The 23,354-nt window shown below is 40.2% G+C and overlaps 1 protein-coding gene across 5 annotated transcripts in view; it reads left to right on the top strand.

The window, feature by feature from the left end:
- Positions 1-23,354, top strand: part of NCKAP5 (NCK associated protein 5) — a 394,263-nt gene that overhangs the window by 174,742 nt on the left and 196,167 nt on the right. For all 5 annotated transcript variants that reach the window (XM_049805372.1, XM_049805332.1, XM_049805352.1 and 2 more), the window contains one exon: positions 22,646-22,779. In XM_049805372.1, coding sequence (XP_049661329.1) covers positions 22,646-22,779 — 134 coding nt within the window. The remainder of the gene's footprint in view (positions 1-22,645; positions 22,780-23,354) is intronic.

The following is a 23,354-nucleotide window of genomic DNA, read 5'->3' as shown; positions in this document are numbered from 1 at the left end:
CTCTTCCCTATTGCCTTCTCAGCACAAATCAAGGGGAGAATATGCTATGTAGGATTTGCTTCCCTGCGTGGTGGGTCGTCAGTATTTGCTGTCACCTGCAACCAGCTGTTGCCTTTTTGCATGTGGTCCCTGGAAGCGACGGGAGGGAAAGGCTCCTGGTGCTCAGGTTCGCCCGGCATCACAGGAACCGCTGCAGCAAGGTGGACACATACATAAAAGCAGTAATGGCAAATAAATGCCAAGCGTGTGCTGCAGAAACTACTTACATTGTGGTATCTTTGCTCAAAAAATGGGTTTGTACCTTTGTATAAATAACACATGGTGAGTGCTGGTGAAATGCGTGTTTATGAGGAGACGTTTTTCTGAGGAGACTTCAGTTGAGGTTGAAGATCAGGCAGTGTGTACTGTATGCGATACCAGTGTGTCTGCCTCGCAGCACTCCCTGTAAGAAATGTGGGTTTTAGTATCTCCCAGAGTTACATATTTCATGACCGATTTATTATTGGAAGTAGCTGATTACTGGAAAGTACTATAGAAGATTAAATGAAGATACTTCATTTCAAGATAAATGCTTATCACCAAAAATATACAGATAACCTGTGATATGTTTTTTCCATATAGTTGTATGGAAAATCTGGTACCTAATACAGGATTGAATGAGCATGTATTTCTAAATTACTTGAATTGGGAGAACTGAATAAATTCAGACTGCGAATCCCTGACCATTGCTCAGGTTTCTTTGTTTTATGAACCACCATCAGTAAATATTGATTATTCATTATCAAAATGCACAATTACTTACTGCCAATCCATCTACTGAAAGTTTCAGCAGCGCTGAGCCTAGATTGGCAGGTGGCTCTTCCTGTTGCTTATGGCCCTTAATTTCTTAATATGCATGTTCGCAGTTTTCTTAGTCATGTTTCTTCTGACTCATTGAGGACATTTTACTTTTTTATAAAGGAAAAGATTATCACTTCATATGTGTACAGTTCTAACAGCATTTGATGGAGACTGTGCAGGTGTCTGTGGTGACAGATTCCATTATTAATATGAGCAGCTTTCAAAATAGATCACAAGTTTATTTCAAAACATAGTAAAGACTGAAAACTGCTTTAGTCACCAGTCTTTTTTTTTTTTTTTTTTAAACTTTCATTCCATGACTTTGGAGCTTTAGGACACAGAACAAGACCAGTTGAAGTGTTCATTTTTGTGAAATTTTCTTAACAGTAAACAGTGCCAGGTTAGGAATAATAGGAGAAAAATGCTGCCACAGTTACATAGCAGAGTTCTCGTGGCAGCTTAAGTACTGTGTTAGCAGCAACTAGGTTAAGAACCTAAAATGAACCAAAAGTATACACAATTGCATCATGTTTTAATGACTTCGATTCATTTAATCGTTACCCAGAAAATGTTAATTTTTTTATTTACTTGATACCTTTATTTGCGTATATGTTACACAATTTTGTTAGTTTGTACTTCTGCATCCGAGTCCTTTAATTCTACTCTATTTTCCATTAGTTCAGTGGCCTGTAACCTACACAAAAGAAATTGTACCACTCTGGCAATTTAGCTGTGAAGGTTAAAGTGGGATGATGCTGCCTTTTATATCTACATGGGTTTCACTTAGGGTGGGCCCTAGGCTCTGATTTACCATGTGTCCTGCTGCGTCTTTAAGTGATGCAAAGTGATTATCATGGGCTCTTCCCGGTACCCGTCTATTCCACACCTGCACCCTTTTGTTAAAAACCCACCATGTTAAGTGAATGTGAGGTCCCCGCTGAATAGGTTTCCACCCTCTGGTAATCCTTCTGCATTAGATTGATTTATGAATGTATCAGATTCTTTGTTAGCATGTAAACCACTAATTAATTTAAAGCTCTCTGTGGAAAAATTAAAGCCCTGGTTAAGGCTTTCAACAGGCTCAGATGGTGCTAATAATGGAAAAACAAGTTATATTAATGAGTTTTGATGCGATCAGCACAATTCTTGCTTTACAAACAGTTTTTGCTGTAAAACAGTAGAGACTGCAAGTTTTTAAATAAAGAGTGGAAGAAGTAAAAAGGAAAGGCAGAAAAAAATCGCAGTGTCAGTAAGATATCCCATTATTACTAGGAACTGAGTCACTTCTGCCTGTTACAACTTTCTTAAATGTAATGTGTTTAGATGCATCTAACAGCCTCTTAGAAAACCATGGGAAGTGCAAACCGGTCTTTTTCCCAGATTGAAACCGAACTTCTAAAGTAATCACCTTTGAAAAGATCTTTGCCTTTTCTCCTCATCACGCACTGCCAAACTGGAGCATTCACATGGAGACAGATGTGTTGAAGTGCAGAAAAGGTCTTGATTGAAATCGCATCAAAATCAGTAGAAAGTCTGACCATATTCTCTGCTTTTCCAAGCTCCAGGGTGTTTTGTATGTAATTTCAGTTGTTGGCTCTTTCGCTCAAATTTAGACTTTTAACGTGGGTACTGGTTTTTGGTCGAGAAGAAAGAGGAGATCAGACCCCGGCTTGACGATGCTTTGTTGAGCTGAGTGAAATGAAGTTGAAAATAGAAAGCCAAATCTCCATCTTTTTTTGTAGGAAGCTGAAAGTGCACAGTTACAGGAGCAGCCCGTGATTGTAAGAAATTGTGCTTTTTCCGCACGTCTCCCCAGGAGCTGCATTTACCTCTCCTGGCTCTCAGCACTGCCAGGGCACTCAGTCTCGGGCCACCATCCTGGCTCCTGTGGTCAGCACCACAGCTGATATTAATGCTGCCCCATCAATCAGCTAGCAGGGAGCTTTCTGAAAAGGAGCACGGTCAGCATGTTGAGAAGCCCAGCTCCTAACATCTGCACTACGTACCTTGTTTGTACAGAGGAGGGGGAATCCTGAGGTTGCTCTTGAGCTGGGGTCTTACAGATGGCAGCACAATGTATTGCCACTAGCGCAGAGGTGCTTTCTGTCACCCGTGTGATGAATCTCTGCAATCGCCTCCAGCAGCTGGGAAGGCTGTTGTTGCAGAAGCACCCGGGTCATTCAAAAATAGATGATATTTAGTAATAAATGAAGTGTTAAAGATGAGATACAAAAGGCTAAATTGTCTTTTACAACTTCTGGGTCCTTATGTCTATGCAAACATCTATCTGTGCTTTAATTAGAAAGTAGCAGAGACAGGCAAAGTCACCGTTTTAAAATGTCTCTTTGACTGTTAAATATCGTAAACTGGAAAGAAGCAATCTGACCCTTGCGCTGTCTTTTCTGTGAAGCTCTGTATTTATACACAGCTAGCCATGCTCTCTAGCTCCTTTTTCTTAGCAACTTCATCATATAGCCCTCACGGAAACTCATTGACATTAGTAGTGGTTAGCATCAATAATGATTATTGAAATTCTTTACAAGTCTAGTTTAATGCTCCTGGACCTCACTAATTGTTCATACTTCATTAGGCCAAATGTCCTCATTCACAACTTTGCAGTTTTGTCTTCAGTCGTTTTAAAATCAAACCTTGTGTCCTGAGTATTTTTTTGTTGCTTCAAATTTGCAAACATGTAGATATTTTCAGGTTTTGCAGTTTAAGGCTTTTAGGAGTCTAGGGATTCTTTATGACTTAAAATTATGACCTTTCAACTGTCATTTTCCTAGGAAAAAAATAAACCTGATTGCTCACTCTTCCTGAAACAGAAGTACCGAGAGCCCGATCGTTTCTGCTCGGCATCGTCTGCCTCTCGAAGCCTGTGTTACTCTTTCCTGGTTACTTGGTTTCAGAGTCCGGTTTATTCGCCAAATTCCACAATAAACTGCTACAATCAATTGACTTTCATTCCATTGTTGTTGAAAGCGTAACAGAAATTGGGTGAGGGCGTCTGGGAAGGTGCTGGACGCTGCCCCGGCTGGTGGCTTCCCTGGCTCTGGCTTTCCACCAGGAGAGGGAGCTGCAGCCATTGGAAAGAACACCCACCTCCACAGCCCGGGTGGAAAACGAATGTGCGGCGACGCTGGAAGTGCAGACCTTCCTGGCTTCACTGGGATTTAGGTTTTGAGGAGCTGAAAGGTGTTAGGCGCAGTGTTTGAAAACACACAGGACTTTGAAGGGGCTCTTGGTACTTGCCATTGCAAAGGCAGCGATACTCCGTCCTTGGGTTTGGTGTTTTCTTGCTCTGCTAGCCGAGAATATTGTCGTAGGCACCGGCGCTGTAAAGACCGGTGCTATATATGAAGGAGCAGAAATAAGTTTTGCCCCTGAGCCGGAACTTGCCGAAGTGGTCTGTCTCTTCAACAAGTTTCTGCAAGTATTTAGTCAACATAAAAAGGAGTCAAATAGAATTACGTAAGAATCACTGAATGCAGAAAAAAAATGCAGAAAAATGCATTTATATAAGGTCTGAAAGTAAAACGGAGCCAATCTGTAGAAAGTATGTCATATCAGCTAAGTTGCCCTCAAGTAGAAATTGCCATTTATACATTAGATAACAAAGGCAGGGGATCTTGAAATACAGAAAGGGCACATGCGGTCTCATAACATCTATGGGTGTATGTAATATCGGAGTGGCAGTTGGCTTCAGCACGAAGCAAATCCCGCTTTATGACTAGAAACAGATGTATCCCGCTCTAGGCAATACCTCACTGCCTAATAGGAGTGATGCTTCCATGCACTAATAATAGTGAATTGCAGCCATTTTCATATCAAAGGTTAAGCTCTGCAATCCTGAGCTCCTCCAGGCAATGGCAAGAGTAGACTCGAGGAAGCCACACGCTCGCTGGATTAATATTTTTGCAAGGATGACCTGAATAGAGCCACCAGTCTGCAGGCTGAAGAGGCAGAACATTAATGGTCATTTTTTTTATCTAATGCAAGAAAGGGATCTTGGCTAGAACAGAATTAGTCACAACATCTGAGGCTCTGAAGAGGAAAGGTGAATGTATGCACTGGGCCAGCAATTTGAATATTTGCAAACTAGGAAGGTAAATTTATACAGATTAATAGTGGTGAAACTGCTGTGATATACTTGGTGTTGCAACCTTTTTCTTGAAGTAGCTGGGGAAATTAGCATATTACAAGTAAAAGAAATCACTGGATTTCTGGGAGGGGTTTTTTTTGTGGCCACTAGTTAAACTGTTAGTGTAGAATTTGTAATATCAGCAACTGTAACTTCCATCTAAAAGGTCTGTTTGCAGTGTTAGTTCTGGAAACAGAGAAAAATCCATTAATTTATGTTAAGGCTATGTTCATACTTATTTTTTAAAAATAAACCTCTTTTCTAGTATTTTCAGGTTTTGTTCTAAAATCTTGTAGGCCCACTTGTAAGGCTAAATAAAACCTCTTGTCTTACTGGTTTGAGTCGGTTGATTCAAATCTGGTCACAATATCCATTACAACAATTCCAGCCTTTTCCTGTTGTTTCCATATTTGTATCGGCTCTTCCAGGGCTTCTGTGGGGTGCATTAGTCACCCTTGTGGTGATTTGGGCTCGTTACTGATTTCTCTTGTAAAATGTAGCTAAAGCAGGGCAAAGAGGGCGAGATGGTGCAGAAATACTGATTCCCCAAATTCGACTCAGTCTAATCAAGCCAATCAGGGTAGGTGAACATTTTCACTGCTGGACAGGGAGTACGGTCTTTAATTTCTTCATTGCTGTTGTCATCCAAAGGTGAACTTAAATACTGCTCTAGTGATTTTTATTTTTTGTGATACGTGGCTCTAGTCCCTGCACAAACCAAGTTGTTTTTTTTTTGTCTGGGTCTAGAAGAATGACCTTTTTTCTCCGAATGGGACAGATAAAGGTTATCAGGAGGGAGAGAAAGTTTCTGTATAAGGAAGGACAAAATTTATGTACCAAGAGTATTGCTCAGTTATGCTGCTTCCATTAAATGCCCATTTATTGAAATGAATGCAGTGCTCTTGGAGCTTGTACCGTGAAGTCAGTGCTGACCCTTGGAACGAGTCAGCTCAAGCAGTGCTTTAGATTGCCTTGTGTTACAGTAAAAACTCTTTACTGCAACAAGTATTGTTCAACTTCTAGCACAATGGAGCCCAGATCCATAACAGAAGCTCTGCGGCACCAAGATAGCATGATGAGGTACTGTTGTCTTGTCCAGTTCCCTCTGGGCAAAGACCAAACATATGTATACAGAAAATAGTCTGTTGGAGGTCAATAAAAGAGAGATGGCAGAAACTGGGAAAAACTGTTGGGCCATTTCCAACCACAGAGCACTTTGCAGGTAGATATGAAAACTAGTCTCAGTTCATCTGTGCAAGATTTGAACTTGTGGGTATTCTCTGTGCCATTAAGCCCCATTTGCTTTGTTTTTTTCTTTTGGCAGAGCATAATCACCCCTCTCTGCAGCTTCTATTCAGGATTTAAAAGAAATGCTAAAACATAGTAAGGATATAACGTCTTCCTATACTAAATTTACGCAGCTTGGTATAGATTCACATAGCTTGAGCTAGCAACTGTGATTCTTCCTTTTTTTCCCTCCCTACTCCAATCTCATCAGCTTTAATTCAGTTTTTGCTTTGTCAGGAAAAAATTTGCTTTTACATGCTTTCTGTTTGTTTTGGCTCTGTGTCCGTTGCATTGTGATAAGGCATCTTTTGATATTCTACTGGATCTTTCATAATGAAGATCTCATGACATAGTTTTCCAAGTCTGGAACTGGTGATCAGACTTGCTTGCATGTCCTGCAAGAGGAGACTGTCTAGACTGTGGGAATGACTGTGATGTTTGGACTGTGTTATTTCCATACCGCTTGGCATGATGCACTCTGTAGTTATTCTGGTTACCAGTGAAAGTGCCAGGCCTGATACAGGACCTTACCTGGCTGCGAAGTGGCTTTCCTTCATTCTCCAAACTGTAGTGATGAGCTGTGCTTTCTGTGCAGTATCCTGTTGTGTGACTTTAAATAGCCAGGTGCTTAAAAACACTCTCCAGTAAATTCATTAAGGGTCGTATTCTTTAACTTTGGTGTCCCACAAGGCCTGTTACTACCTTTGCCACCTAAATCCTTTATCATCTTGGAAAATATTTAATTTCTGATCTAAATTGCTCATTTGTAAACCAGGCTTCATTCTGACTCTTCTGCTGTTCATCTGCTTGCCTGTGGAGGTAGTGAACTCTGGGGAAAAGGCAGGGTCTTACTGGGCGTCTAAATAGTGCTGATTGCTGCCTGGAGCCTGGGGTGCTGATGTGCCATGAATAATCACAGCCCAGCGACTTGGGATGAATACCGAGAGCGAATTTGGCTCAGTATGTGCAGTCTACACGACTGTCATTTTGTAATTACATCTTTACGCTGCACATTTTTGATCGGCATCCATGGTGACACTGCTTATTTAGAAATGATTTTTGAGTGTCGGAGAAAAATTATTATCTCTTGGGAACATCCTGTTCCTGGTAGTATCTATTAAAAAGTGCCCTGCAGCAGTGACTGGCAGAGTTTTCCATTTAAGAAACTTTTTTCATGGCCGTCACTAGAGGAGCAGGTCAGAATTCCGAGGTGGTTGTTGGAAATCTTGTGTTACGTATGATTTTCCTGTGTCATTGATAATAAACCACCTCAGAAGGGAAATCTTCTGATGTAGGAGATACCATAGGAAAATAAATGCCTTAAATGAGAAGCTGAAAAATAATCTCATATGAAAATTAGACTTTGAGAGTTGTCAGCTGTGATAGCCTGAAGGCAGGTTTCCAGCAGTTGTATCTTCCATCAGTTGATACGGGAAACCTGTTCACAAACTCAAAAGTGTAGGAGGCAGCAAGTGGAAGTCGAGGTGTGAAGAATGAGTGCAATCTAACGCATTTCAGAAGGAAGAGCTTTGGAAGGAACATAAACAGGTTGGCAGAAATATCCTTGTGAACCCCCAGGAAACAAGAATATCAGCTTCTGGGAATGTGTTTAATCTAACAGAGATGGGAAGGAGAAACTTTTCTTAGCTTTGTTCTTTTCATATAGCTCCTGACTTACATCTGGATGCCAGGGCAGGAGCAGGACCAGCGATACTCGATGGGGTTCATCCCCCTAATCTCACAACAGCTGAAGAGTTGAACTAAACACTTGTGCACCCTGATTCCCATGAACACAGCTCTGCTTGGCTTTGCTTGCACGGTCAGTGCATCTAGGCTGTTTCTTTTCAGCCCCATTTAGACAAAGGTTGTTCATATTTCTCTTGTGTTGAATTTGATATCAAACTTGATGTCTTGAGTGAGTGAGGGGAAGTTGTTTGTTTTAGTAAGATATTACAGTAGTCCACAGAAGCACTGGTGAAGAGCAAATTTCCTGTTCTGCAGATGCACAGCAGAATTTCTTCTTGCCAAAGCTTAAAGGCTATATAATTACAAAGAGTTTGCTAACCCATTCTTCATACTCCTTGTACCTGGTGGACAGACAACTTGGTATGGCCGTGATCCAGAAAGTCTCTAAAGCATTGCCGAGCTGTCCTGGTCCGGGGCTAGGGGGGATTCACTCTCTTGCTTTTACAGAGCATCTGTCTCTCTGAAAGATGAGGGAACGGTGTGCAGAAGTGATGTGAAACCTTGGTGAGCTGGCCAAAACATACCAAAAATTTAGAATGACTCTCCTGATTCCTGTTCTAGTGCTCTACGTGGTAGAGGATGCACATGGAAAGTCCTGAGTGTTAGTTATGTGATTATGTGTTTTATTGTCCAGGAACAGAACTTCTGCTCAGCTTAATAGCTGCAACTACTTCTGCCCGATTTTTTTCAACTAGTACTGAAGGTGGAAGAGGCAAAAGAGAGGAGAGCTCCACTCCTTGGTTTTAGTAGTATTTTCTGTAGAAAAAGAAACATCTTTTCTTTTTTCTCTTCAAGAAAATCAAACTGACACTTGTAATTGTCAAGGCTTGCTGTTAAGTTGAAAAAAACCCCAATTTTTTTTTTAGTCATGTCTTAAATGAGAAATGTGTATGTGAATATATGCAATTAATAGATTAGAATAAACCATGGCTAGATACAATGAAACAGTTAAATACTATGTAAAAAGATAAACATGGAAATGAAGACCAGAGAACTAAGTGTCAGAGAGTTTTTGATCTGCTGCAGAAGTGTATCTGTCCTACCTGTTCTAGTAAGGAAAGGGGACTAAAGGAGTAGAGTCTGGCTGGCACTTAGAGTTGAGCTGAATTTGGTCTCTGGAAACATGAACAGACATTCAAGTGAACCTATTACTGAAAAGTGATACTGCAAAATGGTATCAGGTGGAGACACAGTCTTTTAATTAGTCCAGTTTTTAATTAAAAACAGCATGCAAACTTGTTATTTTATTTTTTCAAGTTTTCCCAGGTACCAGACTTGCAAACTCAGTCTTGCCCCTGAAAGTCAAGTCAGTTCTGCATGTGTGCGTCGTCAGCACTAATGAAGATTTTGCAGTGGCAGCTCTGTTAAAAATACCATTGAACATGCGCCAGCCAACAAAAAAACCCACCGCATTTCCCTATTGCCTATAGCAGTGCCTGCAGAGCTAAAGGAGTGAATATGACAAAGAGGTACATTTGTCAGAAAACTAAAGCGGTAGGACTCTGGAATACATGCAAGGAACAGCTGAGTAAATAAGGTATCCTTTTTTGCAGTTACTTACCGACCATAAATGGACTCTGCAAGCGAACACAGGAAAATTGTAATAAGATCTGACATGTTCATGAGCAATGCTGTAAAGAGCCCGGGAGGAAGAAGTGCTGTACAGAACGGTAGCTAGCAGCAAAGTAGTGATGCCGGAGATGTTGGAGTGTGTCAGCTGAGAAAGGCAAATAGAAGTGTGTGCATGAAAACTAAAATACTGGCATATGCCAGATCTGTGGGGGTCTGGTGGCACTGCAAACCATTCTGAGTCACTTCTCGCAACAGGCATGGTTAAGTTCTACTTCTCCCATCCTCCCCATTTTTCTTTAGCCTCGCATCTATTTCAGTTAACTTCTTGATATCCTGTTTATTAGCATGAAATACAAATACATTCATGAGAAGTCCAGGAAGTGAAGAAATCCTAACTCTCCCCAGCATCAGGGCAAGAAACACATGCTACTCCTAGCTTGTGAGTAAATCTCAGCGCTCCCTGGAGCAACGAAGTGGAGTTCCACTGGCCGATCCGTTAAAGCCAAATAAAACCCTCAGAAGTGTGGGTTTTTTTCTAATGCTTATCCTACGTGTATCCTGCTGCCTAACTCCTATCTCACTAATACAGATCCAAGCGGGAAATGCTTGATTCAGCCACATGCCCATTTGTTCCGTGAGCATTCAGTCCTTTCGAAAAGAAACCATTTATATCTTCTAAAGAACATGTTGGTCAGTTACAGAGGAGAAAACCCATTCGCTTTGCGTGCAGGCACACAGGCATTGCAGATAAGCAAGAGTCATTTAGGATGTCACCGACTCCCTGCGGGGGGCCACTGTCACCGCAGCGGAGCGGGTGGGCGTTACGCGAGTGCTCCATCTTCTGCTTCATTGCAACAGCCTGCCAGGTTACTTCAAAGCACGTCTGGTGGTGGTGGGTTCAGTTAAACCGGCTGCCTTGTACCCCGTCCTGAGCCTCAAGCAATTCTCTGCTGACTAGAAAGGCTGGTGACCTCCAGCTAGTGATCGGGAGTGATCAGAGTGGGATCTTCTACCATTATGACTGGATCTAGAAGAAACCCGGTGGCTAGGCACTCCTTGTTACTTCTGCTCTGAGACTGTGTCCCTTCATCACTCACTTTAGAAACCATAGGAATAAATACTGCAGATACTTTATTGCTTCATATGAATTCCATAGGTTAAAATCAATGCCAGGTATAAACAGTGCAGCTTGAGTGCTGTGTCACCTTTCATTGTCTTTTTACCTGTTACTTGTCTTCTACCCTTTCTACAGACTATGCTTTATTTCTATTGGGGCAGTATTCCACTGTAGCGAGTCCCCTTAAATGGACAGGCATCAATGTTTTAGAAATCAAAGTCCAGCCTGACTATAAATTCATGGCTTCTTTCTCCCCACTCTTTCTAGACTTTATAGCCATTTGCAAGTATGCCAAAAATACTGTTTTGCAGTAATGTTTACATAGTAGCTTATCAAAATACTGTTACCTGGTGAAAAGGCACTTGAATAAATCTTCTGAGTCTGAACTGACCACTGGCTGCCATAGTTCGTGGGATTATCTTTTATAGGTGCTCCAAACAATGCAGACAACATCTGAAAACTGCCTGCCTTTTAAAACCCCCTTTGAAAATATTTCTCAAATTTTGAAAAAGTATGAGCTGTGGGACTACGCTGGTTTACAGAGCTCAAGGAATCTCTTTCCTCTTCAAGTCTATACCTAGGCTGGAATTTCATCCAAACCAACAGCAAATATCTATTACTTAACTATAAAACAAAACAATGCCCTATCAAAAATGAATCTCAGCAAGCGGAAATGTGGAACCCACCCTAAATCATATGGCCTACAGCTCATCTCACGCACCTAAACGGTATACAGTTGTTTTGAAAGCGTTGCTGTAGGTCACAAAAAGTCCAAAGAACATGTCATGCAACTGAGAGAACTTCAAGCAAATCTTCTGGCCCGCACTGCAAGACTTCTCTTCTGATCCAAGGTGGAGTTTCTGATTACTAAACACAGGCAGTATCCCATGTCGTAAGGCGCATTCTTGAACCTGGATCCTTTTCTAAATCACGTGGGTTCATTTATTCCTAATCTTTGTTGTGTGAGTGGGGAGTTCAGGCCCCTGGCCTGCTTATTTAAATAAATCTAATAGAGAGTGACTGAGAGATTTGCAGTCCATCATGAGTAGAGCATTCAGCTCTACGGATATGGTTCTTCAAGTGTGTGAAGTCTTTAGATGTATAAATGCAGGCTATAACTGTGTTAATGTTTTGGTGTCACTTTTATTTATTCAAAGATATAACTTTGTTCTGATGAAAAACTGAAATTGCAAAACCTCAGTTGTATTTTGTGACTGGGAGCTTTTGTTTTGCCAGACAATCTTACCTTCTGTGTTTCATACATTGCTACATTGATAGCCCTTTAGAAAGCATTCAAGAATTGCAAATCTGAGAGAAAATTGTAGGTGAATCAAATAATTGACACTCTGCTGGCCCAGGTGGGTTGACTCTTGCAAGTTGTTGTCTACACACACTCTCTTGTGCTGTTTTATGGTTCCAGCGCCATTATTATAAATTTCCTTGAATCAAACAAGTGGGAAACATAAACTGGCACAGACTGGGGATTTTTGGTTGTATGCAACTGAATTTGTAAAGGTTCATTGTAAACAAGTTACATTGGTTATAAACTTTGTTTCTAATAAGAAAAGTTTGTATATACCTGGTGTAAAAATCAAACAAACACCTGTATGCTTGGTTGGACATCTTAATATAATGTGAGTGACCTTACAGAAAAACATGTAGCAAAGCGCTTGGAATCATAATTAGCCATTATGGTCTAAGATGTTTCAGGGGAAAAAAAAAAATTACATATTAGTTATTAATTCCACTGTTTCTCATTTTGCTATTGACAGAGGTTTTTTCCTCATGCTTCTGAATACTAGGTATTCATGCAAATTATGTCTGTCAATATTGTTTACAAGTTTTTATTTGATCTTGAAAAACATTTCATTATGTTTAATTTAGAGAAATGAGATTTCTTTAATTACTGTCTGTAGAAGCTATTAGAAGCTCAATTACATTTGCAAATTCATTTTTTAAAAGCGTTATCGTTTTAAGATTAATACTTTAAAAAAAAAATCTATGATGTGACTATGTGGGACTTTCAAGTTCACTGAGAGTATTCTCTCTACACCACTCCCCCCTATAAGGAAATAATGTCTAAAATGGAAAAATTAATTATGCTAAGAACTGAAGCTCAAAACAAGTCTTTGAAATTGGGCTGTCAATTGTGAATTTCAATGAATAGCAATTGTTTTATTAGGGAGACAGGATTATCAAAATACGTATTGCTTGCCTTCATTCAAGATTGAAAATACGATACAGAGATGACCTTTAAGAAGTTGAGGGGATGACAGCTACTGGGGATGCAGATGTTTCATCTGCAGAAAGCATGCTGGCACATACGTTGCTGTCGTGGCTTGTATATAACTACTGTGTCTATAGGTGTGTCTCCAGGAAAGGTGCTAAAAGAGGTCCACATAGTTGACTTCAGTTTATAAGTTTCTGGAAGACTATGAGTGGGGTTTAGGGGTATTTAATTTTTTTTAAAGGTGACTTCAATTTTGTGTGGCCTGTCATAGCGTGTTTCACAGAATTAAAGAGCTGTTGGGCAGTAAGAGCTCCCTTTCAGAGGGCTGGCCATACACCATAGCTGTTGAAAGCGATGGGCAGACAGTGCTTCTAGCGATGTAGCTCTGTACAGAAAGGTTTTATGAATTATTTAATTATTTTTTCCTGTAAAATAAATGTTGTCACAACTCCAACTATATATACAGTACTGCTCATGTAATAGCCTGCCTAATTCAGATTAATTGTAGGCTTGCAATGATAAAGGAGCTTCAGCACAGCAGTTATTCTGTCGTACAGATGCAATTAAAACCATATCAGTGCAGTATAAATAATGCTAAATAAAGTTGCTGTCCTGCCACATGGTGGCAATTTTGAGCTAGTGCACAATGAAAGCTAGCATCTTATTTTATTCAGGAGTAACTACACCAAGAAAGAGCTTCTAATTTACTTGAATTGCTCTGGAGCAGCGTTATCACCCAAGAATATAAAGTGTATAAACTACTGTCGCTAAAATATCACTAATAATAATAAACCTTTCCCATCTTGCTGTTCATCTTAGAGCCAAGCAAAGCTTGAAGTTTACATCTGGTAGTCATGGGATACATGTGCTAGTCTGATATGAGGCCAAAGAGAGAGATGTATTAGCATATTAAAATTTCATAGTGGAAAATAAATTATTTGTTTCAAATTATTTACTTTAACTGTTTTCAAGGCAGTTTTAGAAAATGCTAATACAAATTATTTAGTGTCAGTTAGATTTTCCTGGTTTATTCGGGCAGCCTGTCATTTTGGGAGCAGAATCCTGTTCTTAAGATCCATCATTTTTTCTTACTGGAATGAAAAAGTGAGAAGATAACAGCTAAAATTAGGATACTGCTTTTTATACTATTTATATCTTGCTGTTGCAGAGCTTTAGCAGGAATAAGTTTAGGAAAAATGATTACATCATAAAATAATTGGGGAAAAAATTTGAGGCCTAATATAAATCACGAACATTTCTTCTTTAGCCTCTGTAGTACAAATCTGTATCAGGTGAAAGGGTAATTCATTTTGATTACAAAGCAGCCACACAACTTCACCCTTAACTTTCTTACTTTGAAGAGATGTGGAAATAAAGCTACCTCTCCCTCCATGAACCCTCCAAGTGCTTAAGTTATTACTGTTTATACCTTAATGCTTCACTGTGCTTTAAAAACACCTATAACTTCATCCCTGGGAAAGCTTTGAGTGTTTAAGGGTATTTGTCAGTATTCCCAGTATAGCTGGAAACAGTAACGGGGGGGACAAAGGCATATTAACTACCACTGTCAGAAAGCTCTGGTTTCAATAGCTGGCTAATTTAATAAAGTCCTGTTACAGTAAAATGATTCAGCTGTAAGCAGCCTGTAAAAATTGTAATAAGCACAATAAGCAATGTGCTTCTTTTTTACCCACTCTTTGGGGTAGTGTTTTTTCATGCTGTCAAAGTCCACTACAAGGAACGCTGCAATGTGCTGCAAAGTTGTTTGTCAGTGCCTCGGTTTATTTTTGCAGAGAAGTATTGATTACAGAATGAGAAACATTTGGTTTAACAGCGATCGATGAGGAGCAAACAAAGGACACTCTGAAGTTTGACTCATTTTAATTTGAACGAAAATACAATACCTGGTGCAATTTATGATGAAATAAAAAATGATATCTGCTCTCTGTTCTTGCAATCACATTTCTTTCCTGTCATCTGTGAGTGAAATAAGTTTAGACAGACAGCGGGCTGTAGTCTCCTGTGCTGGATTTGGGACCAGGTTGCACAGGGGGTGTTTGGACAGAGGACTCCTGCTTCATGTGGGAGCCCCAGGCTTTGCAGGAGGGTGACAAGCAGGTCCATCTGCCTGTGGAGGTCACCACAGCAAAGAGATTTTATCCACCTTCTGTGTAAGACAGATGAGGGTGAACCACCTCAGACTCTTTGACCTGGTTATTTTGCAGGACCCAAACACAAGCTCTCACAAAATATCTGTAACATAGACTTCCCTTTAACCAACAGCTTGGGCCATGAACAGCTGTGGCTCAGGTATACTCTGTGGCACTTGAACAAATGCCATTTGATCACCATGCATTATGTTGGGGGAATTAAATATTCATTGCATCGGAAAAAATGAGTTACTTCGTTAAAGTAACCAACTGGGAGACCAAGTTGCAAATTCCAGTTTCTATTTCAATTAATATTTCATAATTAATTGAAAAATGGAACTGTTTTACCATCCCACTCTCATCCCTTATACCAGGCTGTTCTGTGTCTCCTGCCTGCAGCAGTCTTTCAAAAGTGGTGTACGAGGGTGATAAAATAGTTGTTTTGGGTACTTTGAATGTGCATATTTATTCATAACAGTCTTGGGTGTTGACTTGCTAGAAAAACTGATTTTAATATGCTTCTAGTAGTTGCTATTTGTTTGCTTAATTCTGTCATAGTTGTTGTCTACTTTTGTGGTGGTGGTGGTGGTGTCTACTTTTGTGGACAGTTGATTCTCTCTGGTTTGTAGGATGTTGTGTTACAGACTAGGCTGTGATTCTATTAAATTATGACTTTTATGTTGAGATATCAGATGCATATCATCAGAAAATGTATTAAAACTTACATGAATACTCATTTTAGGTTAGCAATGACTTAATGGTACTTCAAACTGTAAACAAAAAAATTCGTATTCTTTTCTTCCCCTCATTTAAATTCCTTGCAAAGTATCTGTTTGAAATCAATATTAATTACACAGAAATTGTGACCCTCTTTAGCAAATGCTTTAAAATAGTTGTTAAAAAATTAATGTGAAGGTTATTAGCCTGATTTTGAGCAACATTAGGCCTGTGTTAAATATTCTCATGTAGACTTTTTTTGACAAAATAGTGCTCCCATGTTAGCATAATTAGTAGTACCGTAGTAAAACCCTTCTTACAATGCACTGGGGAAGCAAAGAATGAATTCAAGAATACAGAAGGATCTTATTTCTATTTAAACAGTAGCCCTTTTCACTACTTACAAGGTAACCTTAAAGATGAGATTACATTTGTGCCCCTTCTAAGACATTTGTGATATTTGAACTAATCAGCCCAGTTATACCTAGCTGTTCTTAAGAATTACTTTTCCTAAGACTCAAATATAAGCTAAACAGAAAAAGGAGGGACCTGTTCCTGTGTAGATGTCAGACTGACTCCCTTATGAATAGCAACACCCTGTATTGTATGCATGGTGTGTGTATACTGAATCCCTTTAATTTTTCACTTGCAGTTACCTGTAGTTTTAAATCTTGATGCACAGCTACATTATTGTTTAACATGTAGGTAATATTATTGATGGAAGGAGTAGTATGATTTTTATCTGAAAGATAAAATAAAAGATTAAAAATAAAATACTCTGGTGTGGTGGCTTGACCTTGGCCAGCTGCCAGGTGCCCACTCAGCCGCTCTCTCACTCCCGCTCCTCAACAGGACTGGGAGAGAAAATAAGATGAAAAAGCTCATGCATCAAGATAAAATATGTGGAGATCACTTACCATGTACCCTCACAGGCAAAACGAACTCGGCTTGGGGAAGATTAATTTAATTTCTTGCCTATTAAAATAGGTTTGGATAATGAAAAAAAAGACAAATTTAAAACAACACTTTACAAAGTGCAGTTTGGGGAGTTTGATTCCCCACGTCCCCTCGCTGAGCGGCACAGGGGAATGGGGATGCAGGCTGAAGTCAGTCCATGACAGTCCCTCTCTGCTGGACCTTCCCCAGCTCCAGCGTGGGCTGTCCGGAGGCGGCAGTCCTTCAGGGAATGTCCCCCATGGTCCCTCCGTGGGCGGCAGGGAAACACCCGCCCCAGCACTGGGAGCGCCTCCTCCCTCTCCTCCTCCCCAGACCCAGGCACTCGCTGGGCTGTTTCTCACACTTTTTTCCTCACTCCTCACCGCCTCCGTGGCGTTTTGCCCTTTCTGAAGGGCCACCTGCATTGCTGACAGGCTCAGCTGTGCCCTGTAGTGGGACCGTGGCCCAGCCGGCCGGAACCGGCCGGAACCGGCTGGAACCGGCTGTGTCTGGCACGGGGCAGGCCCTGCCTCTCCTCACAGAGGAGCGCAGGCAGCCCTCCGCTGCCAACACCCAGGCACAGACACACAGTACATCTGATCCAGTGACATTAAGAAAAAGTAAGATTATTGTGGTGGCACGTTATGGAGGGGCAGGGGAAAATGGTTTTAGGTGGAGAGGCAAGGAGGAATGAGCTGTCAACTAAGCAGTTTTAACACGGGAGGGCACAAGATCATCAGCACTGAGGAGGGGAGAGAAGCAGGTCCAGCAAAAAGGGTGGGATGAGACTTGAGGGGTTTGGAATAAGAAATCTGCTTGAGTTAGTCAAATGCTTGACCCTTGTGGAGAGAAGTCCCCGAGTACTTCTCTGAGAAGGTATTGCCACGGAGTCGGTCCCGTCGTTCAAAGGAGACATCTGCTGATTTTATTTGCAATGACAGGTAAAGGAGTTAAACTGCAAGTCCCTGACTTGGAAGGCTTGAGTGGGGTCTATGTCTAAATTTAAAGTTGACAGTGAAATAGCCCAGACAGGAAAAAGAGGTAAGAAGGCAGCCTTTCTGTACAAAACCTTAAGGTGCTACACGTTCACTTTGCCTGCTAGGTGTCAAACTCTGGTCAGAAATGAAGGGCTTGTTGTGTATCTCCTGGACCCGCAGCACTATGCGCTGCCATCTGCCTCCCGTGGCTGCTGCCCACCATGTACGCTTTCATCTTTTGTCATTTCTGTGTTTTCCGCTGGCTGTCACAGCATCAGGGGCCACTCGAGAGGAGACTTTTGCAGTTCGGCAGAACATGAAAGAACCAGGTGCTGACATTTGCGACACATCCCAAGGGAATTAAAGGTAAACAGCTGAGCACCTCTTAGGAGACGCTCATCACATGGCTCCACTGGTCAGTCCTTAGACCGAGAACACGGCTATTAACCAGTAACTCTGAAAATAAGTGTTGTCTCTTGGTCTCTTCATGGAGTGCTGAGGAGCGATTCAGATTTTTTTTGTCAAATACATCTGCTATTTTCAGTCTAGCCATAAATAGTTTTCATGCTTTTTGTTTTGATCATGAGTATCTCAAATTGGATTCCTTCCTTAACTTTGAGAAGATGAGTTAATGTGTGGTACATGTCCCTGACTGGATGAGAAAAGAAACATTTTGACACGAACATTTCTACAGCTACACAAAAAGGAACTTGTTGAAGTGCAAACGCTAGCTCACGACCATAATGAGCAGCTAGTGAAACTTGATTGCTGAAATGTTCATGAAAAAGTAATTGCAAACAGTATTTGTTCGAATGTTAAAATATTCCAGTACTTGCACAAAAGTATTGCTGGAGTTTGCTAACCCTGCCTTTCACTCTAGTTTGTTCACATAAAATTTTTGCGTATTTGGAAAGTTACCAGAAATTTGACAGGGTGATGTGATGAAAGTCAGGCTATCTGGAGAGGCTGAAAAAGGGAAGCAAGAGTGAAGTAAGGGTTATACTTCTTAGAGGAGAAGGTTATAGCTGTGCTGCAGAAGGCAAGGAGAGGAAGCAGGGGAAAATACTTTGAGCAGAGCTCATGGAGAGAAGAAGCTGCAACTGAAAGAGGAATTGGCAAGTGGGAACACATACAACTTAATTGGAAGATGGCAGTGATTTTCCTGGTGTTAAAACATACTGATGCATTTCATATGATACTTTCTTGTTTTATTTAACCTTTTCTTCATATGGCATGCTAATTGTATCCCTTTCCAGTAAGCTTATATTCACTATAAAACCTTGAACCATTCCTGGCTAGTTCATTTGCTTTCACACATCTTTATTTTGCACAGGAATAAAGTGAGGTTAGCACAGAGGAGCTTGTAAAGGAGTTTATGACAATGCAAAATTTCTGGAGAATTCAGGGATGTGTTACCTGCTTCCAGGAGACAAAAAAACCAAACAAAACAACAAAAAACCAACCAAACAAAAAAATCTGTTTAATCGTGGCCTTTCTGTACTTAGGCTCACTTGTCTCTTCTGACACTTCATTATGGCTTTTCTGGGTGTGAAGAAAAATTTAGTTCTCTTTTCTTGTAGATAAGATCACTACTGCTGGGAGCTACTTTCTGTGTGTAGTATACACAAGTGCTTTGTGTCCTGGAGACTGAAAACTTTCCAAGTGTGGGTGGTCTCTTACTCCTTTCCCCGCCACCCCCTCCACAGTATTTAATGTCTGTGATCTGGGTGAAAGCAGATCTGCTTTCTTACTGCAAGAAATGGCAGAAGAGCCCTCAAGGTTGCCAATAAATTCTTGTGAAGAAGCACAGTAATGAAGGCTGATGGTGTTATTGCTGTGCAGCTATCCTGCGGGCAGTCTTCTCCTCATTCATACAGGAAATTTTTGGTAGCTGGGAAGAGAACCCAGAATTTCAGGGCCATAGGTTAGTCCTTTTGTTTCTGGTCCCGTAGCCTTGTGACTTGTTCATTGTTCATCCCTTACCCTGCAATGAGCGTAAGTTTTGTACAGCAACAGTATGTGCTCATGTAACTAATACTGTGTCATAATGCTTGCCCATGAGGTAGCTGAATTGGAATTGGACATTTAACTCATTCCAGAAATTCCTAACGTTTAGACATTTCATTTCTGTAACACTATTGTTCTTGTAATGTGAATTTGTTGTTGGTTTATGGGTACTTTTCTTAAGGTAATTCCTAGGTCCTTTCTTCTTCTTAAAAAAAAAAACAAACCCAAAACATGAATGTGCTAATCTTTTTGTGTAGGACGATAATACAGACTTCCCCACATGAATAGAAGGAATAAATGGTAGCAACAGCATTCTCTGACCTATCAGCAAGAGGTAAATGAAACATAGAAATAGCTTATACAGCTCATACAGCTCTTTGACCTCTAGGGGAAAGTTTGGATTTATGAATCTCTGCTGTGTATTCAATGCTTTAGTAGAAAATGCGGGTTTGTGATTAGCAGCAGCACAGCCATGCATGTAGATACAGCACACTCATGCAGGACAGTCAGTGGAGCTGTGTGCAACCTGCAAAACATCCTGGCAGCAAGATGGAGAGTAGGTTACTCATCTGCTTTCTGAAGTGTCACATTTTGTCTCTCCCCCCATGTGGAGATCTGGCTTTGTACTTAATGTAGAAAGAAGGTTTACGTGAGGACCGGAACGTGGACAGCATAGCAGACATATAGAGGTAATTGCTGTATCAGAATAAGATCATTGTGGCATTAATGACGCTGAATGAGCGTTGACGGCATGGCTAAGTCTCTGGTCATCAGTCCATTATCATAGTTAAGCTGTTACTGCATCAGGTAGCTTAGGCAGAGCCTGGTGCTTTGAGTCAACTTGGGTACTCAGGGGTTCATAGCAGTACCTGATTTTCCTCCAGGGTGGCTTAACAGTTACTGTAGGGCCAGTTACATATTGGGTTTTAAGGCCAATTTCTGTAGACACCAGTATCTTCTGAAAGCTTGTCTTAAGCTCTGGGTGGTAACTATATATTTCTTTTATGTCATTACCCTTGCTACTGTCTGACTTTCTGGAAGCTCTAGATGTCTCTTTAGCAGCAGTTAAATGCTTCTGTAACAGAAGATGCGAACAGTATAATTTTGAAGCTGGCGTTGACGGGATCTAAGCTGGAGAAGTACTAACTGCTTTGAATATTCTTCCCATATCATTAGCCTGAGTTAACCTTTGTGAGCCATACTCTCTGTACAGCTGCTGTGTATCTTCTGCCTGGTGCTGAGCACTCTCTGCTCTTCTTAGTTTGGCAGAAACCAAGGATTACTCCAAACATGGCAGAACATGGTTACGTAACAGTAAGGACAGTAATTAGATAATTTAGTTAGAACAATGTATTTATTTTCCAGTAATTTGTTTCTTGTTTTGCAGTTTTCCATTTTCCAGTTATTACATATGACCAACTAGACAGAAGCCCTCTGTTCTCTGAGTAATTCCCCCTATTTTTTCAAAAGCATATAGATATTTCATTTAATCCTTTGCAGCCTCCCTTTGTGGCATCTGCTTATTTATCTCTGTCTTTAAGATCCGTTTTCCACTTGGTAATGTTCATATTTTTGGTCTCTTGGTTACTGCTGTTGTAAATTATTATCCAGTAAGATTTATAGCTGTGAGACTTGTACAAATAATCTGTCTCCCCCATTTAATGGCTTAACACTAAGATACCTTTGTTATTTTCTAATGAAACCGTATGTATAATTTCTAGATAAATTTTTGCAGGTATGTCATGAAAAATTAGGTCAGGAATGGAACTACGTCAGACTGTCTGACAGGGTACAAATTGCATTGCACCATGGCCACAGAAATTTTTCAAAACATATAGTTGGTCTACCCACTGTAGCTTTACAATGACTTAACCTTTTCTTAGTCAACTGACATTGGACCTCCTTCGCTGACGGAGTATAATGTAGTACCATATAAATTGTTTGGGTTTTGTTATTGATTTATTATCTCATTTAAATGCACAAGGAAAAATTTAATTTTATTTCATTTCTGTTTAACAGGGTCACATACAAAAGGCTGTATATACATTTTTTAATTCCAAGAGCTTTTTTTATAACTTTTCAGTTCATTCCCCTGTTCCTCCTAAATTGGGTTTAGCTACTTTTAAAACAGGGTTTTGAAATCATTAGGTAGACTTTTATATGATGTTCTTTCTTTAAAAAAAAAAATAATTAAAAAGAAATTAGGCCATGACATATGTAGATTTATTCAGGTGGCGCCATATTTTGTGGGTTGGGTTTTTTAGTTCTGTGTTTTAAGAATTAGCAACAACCATATGCTATTTGCCTTTGAGAACTATTAGTAAAATTAATGACATTTTTATTTCTCTCATATTTGTTTGATTGGTACTCAGTTTTTAAAAACATATTCTTTGTCATAGTATTTCAGTAAATAGATTCAAATAGACTCTGTCCTATTGATAGGGATCCTCCTCTCATCCAAAACAAGAAAACCAGTGGCTGTAGAATCAGGTCCTTCTCTGCTCGTGAGATTGAAACATTAAGGGATGGGTGACAAGTTGTCCTCTTGACTTGTTTCATGCTTCCCGTGTCTGCATTGAAGCAAGATGGATCACAGATTTCAAATATAATTTTTTACATTTATTTTGAGTGGAGGTGAAGACAAAGAGCTTTGAAGGAGAGGGTGGGTGTTTGTTTTTTTAATATGCTGACTTCAGTGAGTCTGAGCCAAGTAATAGTAGCTCAGCGTCATGGGGGTATTCTGAAAGGCTTTCCTTCTCCAGTTTGTTATTCTATGTAACATTGCTGTACAAAAAAATGATGGGACTGGATAGTTAGGGTAATTATTTTGATTGTTTGATGATTTTTCCCAAATTAAATGTTAAATTTTTGCTAAAAGTATGTCTTATGTGTACGATTAATAAATAACTGTTTATGGTCTTTCAGCGTGAGAAGCTGATACATGAGTTGGAGGAAGAAAGACATTTAAGGCTGGAGAGTGAAAAAAGATTACGGGAGGTGACACTGGAGTCGGAGCGTAGCAGAGCTCAGATGCGTGGGCTGCAAGAACAGTTTTCCAGGTATGTTGCATAAGTAAACTACGTTCAAAATATGGGAAGAACATACTTTGGTGCAAAAAGATTGATCAAACCTGTTGATAGCTTGAATGGATGGAATCTAAGGCAAAAACTGCTCTCCCTCTTAAATTCTGTAAACATAATGGGCTTTTGGCTAAATGATTGTTAGCATCCTGTAAAACTTAAAAGGCTTATACCATCGTTCTATGTAGTGGTGAAAATTTTAATTTCTGGAGATTTTGCATTTGTTAGAATTCCCAATAATTTTCTAAGTACAGGTCTTCACTGCTCAAAAGTACATGTCATTGATAAGACAATATTTGGTTTGTTTCTGTTAACCAACAAGAATGGGTTTGATCAATCGGAATAAAGGAAAAAAAAAGAATTGATGCCTTTTACCAGCTGGGTAATCATCCTGCTTGGAAATGCTTCGAATCTCTTCCTGCATTGACTGGACCAGAGCTTCATGCTAGAACAGAGCTCCACTTACAAGGGAGCCATCTTAGAACTGGGATTTAAGACAAACTATTCATTCATATGATGACAGTAAGGATTTGAGTTATTTATTGTTTTCATGG

This window comes from Accipiter gentilis, chromosome 1 (assembly GCF_929443795.1).
Source record: "Accipiter gentilis chromosome 1, bAccGen1.1, whole genome shotgun sequence".
NCBI lineage: Eukaryota > Metazoa > Chordata > Aves > Accipitriformes > Accipitridae > Astur > Astur gentilis.
Note: the sequence above shows the minus strand (reverse complement) of the source record. Positions and strands in the feature narration are given on the sequence as shown.